This window comes from Rhopalosiphum maidis, chromosome 3 (genome assembly GCF_003676215.2).
Source record: "Rhopalosiphum maidis isolate BTI-1 chromosome 3, ASM367621v3, whole genome shotgun sequence".
Classification (NCBI taxonomy): domain Eukaryota; kingdom Metazoa; phylum Arthropoda; class Insecta; order Hemiptera; family Aphididae; genus Rhopalosiphum; species Rhopalosiphum maidis.
In genome coordinates, this window is record NC_040879.1 from 73,585,967 (window position 1) to 73,590,617 (window position 4,651).

At 21.9% G+C, this 4,651-nt stretch overlaps 1 protein-coding gene across 1 annotated transcript; it reads left to right on the plus strand.

Annotated features, from left to right (window-relative positions):
• Window positions 1-643: 643 nt before the first annotated feature.
• LOC113558608 (polyhomeotic-like protein 1) lies at window positions 644-2,901 on the plus strand. The gene is made up of 5 exons (XM_026964101.1): window positions 644-747; window positions 865-1,116; window positions 1,185-1,368; window positions 1,433-1,576; window positions 2,045-2,901. Exons 2-5 carry the CDS (start codon window positions 1,031-1,033, stop codon window positions 2,048-2,050), a joined length of 420 nt encoding a protein of 139 aa, XP_026819902.1. The 5' UTR covers window positions 644-747; window positions 865-1,030; the 3' UTR covers window positions 2,051-2,901.
• Window positions 2,902-4,651: the final 1,750 nt, after the last annotated feature.

Genomic DNA, 4,651 nt, shown 5'->3' on the forward strand with positions numbered 1-4,651 from the left:
ATAACTACACATTTTTTAAACTACACTTCTGTACTACTATAAATTTCAATTAAATATTATTTTATATTTTTAGTCAGTGTTTTTAACTTGTTAGTTATAAGATTTATTTGAAGGTTTTTCACTTTTTTTCAAGAGTTTTATTCAGTAGAAAATATATGTAGTCTATTAAGTACAAAGTTATCTTATATTTATTTATTGATTTAAGAAAATGCCATATCCTTGAATTAGCCTTGATTGCTGTCTATGTCTTACAAACTATTCTTGTACAACATAGCCAATTTTGTATTGTTAGTTTTAGTATTAAAATTAGTTACCAATATCAAACTTAAGGAACAAGTAACAAGTTAATATGTTAAAATATCTAAGTTACATACATTACTTAAAAATTAAAAATACTGTAAAACTATAATTTAACACTTTCTTACTTTCTTTTCATTAAATTTTATAATAAGTTGATTCACATTTCTAATTAAAACTAACACCACAAAATTTGTTGCATATTCATATAATGGAGGTGTGATGCAAGTATGTGTCTAATTAAATTTTGAGATACTAAGAATATATTAAATATAATTATTTAGTCGTACTAGAAATAAATACATTTTATATCTGTTTTTAGCTAAAGATAGAGCATCTAAAGAACAAATGAGCCAACTCGAAAATCAAAAAAAAAAAAGTCTCTATATCATTCTAAAAGGAATAGACCTTTAGAACGTCAAATAACAAATTCAGATATTGCTAAAGTTGGTAAGTATTAAATTATTTTTGTATATCTTATAAATTACTTTTTATATTTTAAACTTTAATCAAACAATCTTAAACATCAGTAGTATTTTAAATTGTTAATCATATAAAAATTTATAGCTACAGAAGTATTGGATTGGTCAAATAAACCTTTAGTTGCAAGGTACAAGTATTATATGGGAAGTATAATCCATTTAGAAGCACATATTTTTCGATTAAACCAAAGTTATACTGAACTGGAATCATCACTTGTAACTGAAATTATAGCAAAAAAAATGATCTTAGAATGATGGATAGTATGAATGTATTCAAAAATACTAAAATTCAATCCGATCCTGTTGATGAAGCTCGATTTAAAGTTTTTGATGATTGGTATATTTTTTAATTATTAACATATTTTGTTTTATTCGTCTTAATAACAATTTAAAAAATATTTCTAGGAAAACCACTTTTGAAAACTATTACCGCCATAATCCAAGATTTAAGAAATATAAAATTGATATAGGTCAAATAGAACCTATCAAGATCACATCAAATCCAAAATTTTGGACTGCTGAAGATGTTTATAAGTATGTGACAAATGATCTGTTTTGTAAAGATGTTGGACTAAAATTATTTAATGAGGTAAATAATACTGAATAATACCTCTTTTAACAGTTATTATTGTAATTTTTAATCAATTTATTAGGAAGTTGATGGAGTAGCATTTATGCTATTAAATGAAGAACAACTTTTACTGCGGTTAAGATGTACGATAAATTTAGCAATAAGAATAATGTGTCATGTCGCTGAAGTGAAATATGTTTGTTTAACAAAATATTGTAATGTTCAAGTAAGTATTTACATTTTAAATTGTGTCTTAGATTTGATATAGTTCTAACTAATTTGAAATAACATGATTTACAAAATAATAGTTTTAATACACACATTAAAATACATTTATATCTTAATTTCATATATTAATTCGTTAAATTGAATAGTTATGTTAAACGTAATTGAGAAGACACTACACTCGCAAGACAGAGAACAACCTACGTGGGTGTAGCGTTTTCTTAGTTATAAAAGAAAAGAAAATTAAAAATACTAGAATAACCAATATATGTAATTTATTTATACTTTTTTTTTTTTATATTATAAATTTCTTCTTCAAAGAACTATAAAATTTAATGAGCAAACATAATTATCATAATTCATAAGTCATAACAATAACTCAATGACAATTTTACATAGTTTTTACTACTAAATTTCATATATTTGTTAAATAATATGTTTGATATTGTGTTGTTTTTATTTTTTGCAGGTTTAATAAATACTTGACAAAAAATTTTTAAATTGTACTTTATTTATTGTACTCTATTTTATTTTGTTAATAGTTATTTAGAAAATAAATGTGGCTTATCTAGTTTAAAACTTATTGACAATAATAATAATTGTTTTTATTATTTTATTTATGTATTTAAAGAATGTATGTTTATTGTTTATTATTACTATGTCCAATTTATTATAATAATTATTATTCAGTATGTAATTTTCTTATAGTACAGTAGAAACTCTATTTAACAAACTTGAAGATTCTCAAAAAACAAAATAAATGTGTTAAATAGAAATAATAATAATAATTTGAATAAAATATTATTTAAATAATCATCTAAATAAAATTGTATTTGAATGACACCCTACTCTATTGTATACAAAGTTTTGTTAAATAGAGGTTCTAATATAATTGTATTATATTATATAATAGTTAATGTTTTTTATACATATAATTAATTTATTATTTAAAAGTACACAACTGTATAGTATTAGTTTTAAATAATATTTAATTAATATTAATTATTGTAATATAGATCAGTGTTTCCCAACTGGTGTTCCACGGAACCTAAGGATTCCGTCAGCCGGGTGCCAAGAGTTCCATGAAAAATTTGGGAAAATATAAATTAATTAATAATATTTTGGATTTGAACTATGATTCTAACATAGAATAGCTTTAAAAATTGTATGGAGGTTATACAAAACGTTAAAGCTTCTGCAAAAGTTCCGCAAGTAAAAGAAGTTGGGAAACACTGGACTACTCTATACTCTGTTCAAAATGAGATTGTGACTCGACAACCAATCTGTGCGCTTGGGTATGGCTTTACTACACAGCAACTATTTTGATTATATATGTATAAAAACTAATTTAAATAAATTTATGAAAATAATTTTAATCGTAAATTTTCAAATAATGTTTTAGTATCTTAAATTAATTAATGTTTAAAAATTTTGTGAACATTTAATTAATTTTAAAATATAAATCTTATAGTAATTGTTCTATGTTTTATTTAATTAAGAATGCTATCTATTGTATCCAAAAAATACTTTTTATAGAATATAAGAAGAATAATTTTAAATCTGCTTTTAAATAATTGGTTATATTATAATAATTCAGAAACTGTTTTTTTTATGTTCCACTTAATGTGATCACATTGGTTCAGATCAATGATTAGTGATTCTATTAACCAGTTGATCCCATAAAACATTTTTTTTTTTTATTGGTGAGTTTATATTTATATGTATAATGTATATTTAAAATTAGATTAAAATAAAATAAAGTGAAGAAACTAACTATTTTTGATTGTACTTGAGAATCTACTAATTTACTTTATATATTAGCCTGAAATTAAAATCCGTATTCAGTTAATATAATATGTACATAATTTTTAATTATTTAAAAATAAATAAATAATAATGTATGTACATATTGTACCTATAACTTTTGGAACAACTGAAAAGTATTGTTTTTGATAAATTTTTGAATAGCTCCTTATAACTTTTTCAAAACAATTCTAGTTTCTTTTTAGTGAAAGTTTGAAATACCATTAAAACGATAAAAATGTTCTTAAAAATGATTCAATTATACGGTACTTGGTGATTCTAATAAAAGGTTAATTTAACATTAGTAACATAAGAGCTGGTTTGGGATTTTCAATTTTGATTTCAATAAAGGTTGATTCTATAAACCAATAATCACATTAAGCGGAACTCACTGTATTAGTAAAGCTATGTTTGAAATATTAAATTGGAAATATGTCTAATATCTATACCTTATTGTTTATTAACTAACAAATAAATACTACTAATATATTAAAATTAAAATTAACTCTTAAGAAGATATATTTTATTCATGAAAAAAGTATTATTTAATACCTACAATATATAAATTAAGATTGACTGTATTTTGGTATACTGATTTTTACTCAAATATTGCTTATGGAAAAATCGCTTTTTTATCAATGAACTTAAAATTTATTTCAAAGTAATAACAAATTATTTCAAAACAGTGGTGTGTTTACAGGGTCTGCCTAATTTTTATTTGACTGTTTTTATCACAAATAAAAATGTTATTATTATCATAATGTCCCATGTGATAAGACAAATCTTTCCTAATAGTCATAAACACACTTATATACTACAGAATAAAGCGAACCTCAGCCTACCCAATTATTTTGTGCTGGACACGCCACTGTTTTCAAATAAAAAATTTAATGTATTTATAGAAAAAAAAGACTTCATTTTATATTTTAAGTACTAAGTTATAATTAATTATATATAATTTTAATTTTATGTAAAATTAACAGCTTACTGCTGAATGGTTCCTTGTATTATTAAAAAAAGAATGATACAAATTACATTATCTTGTAGAGTAATAGCACTTACAGAGTAATAATTCATAATTTTATTATACTTATGTAATATAATATTGAATGTGATAATAAAATGTTTAAGTTTAATCAAACTATTAAATATATAAATAAATATTAAAATAATATAATATATGCAATATACAATAGAACAATAAATTTATTACATAATTGTCATCATAATTCATTTATTATATAAAAATAAATGTTTACTAATTACTTCTACA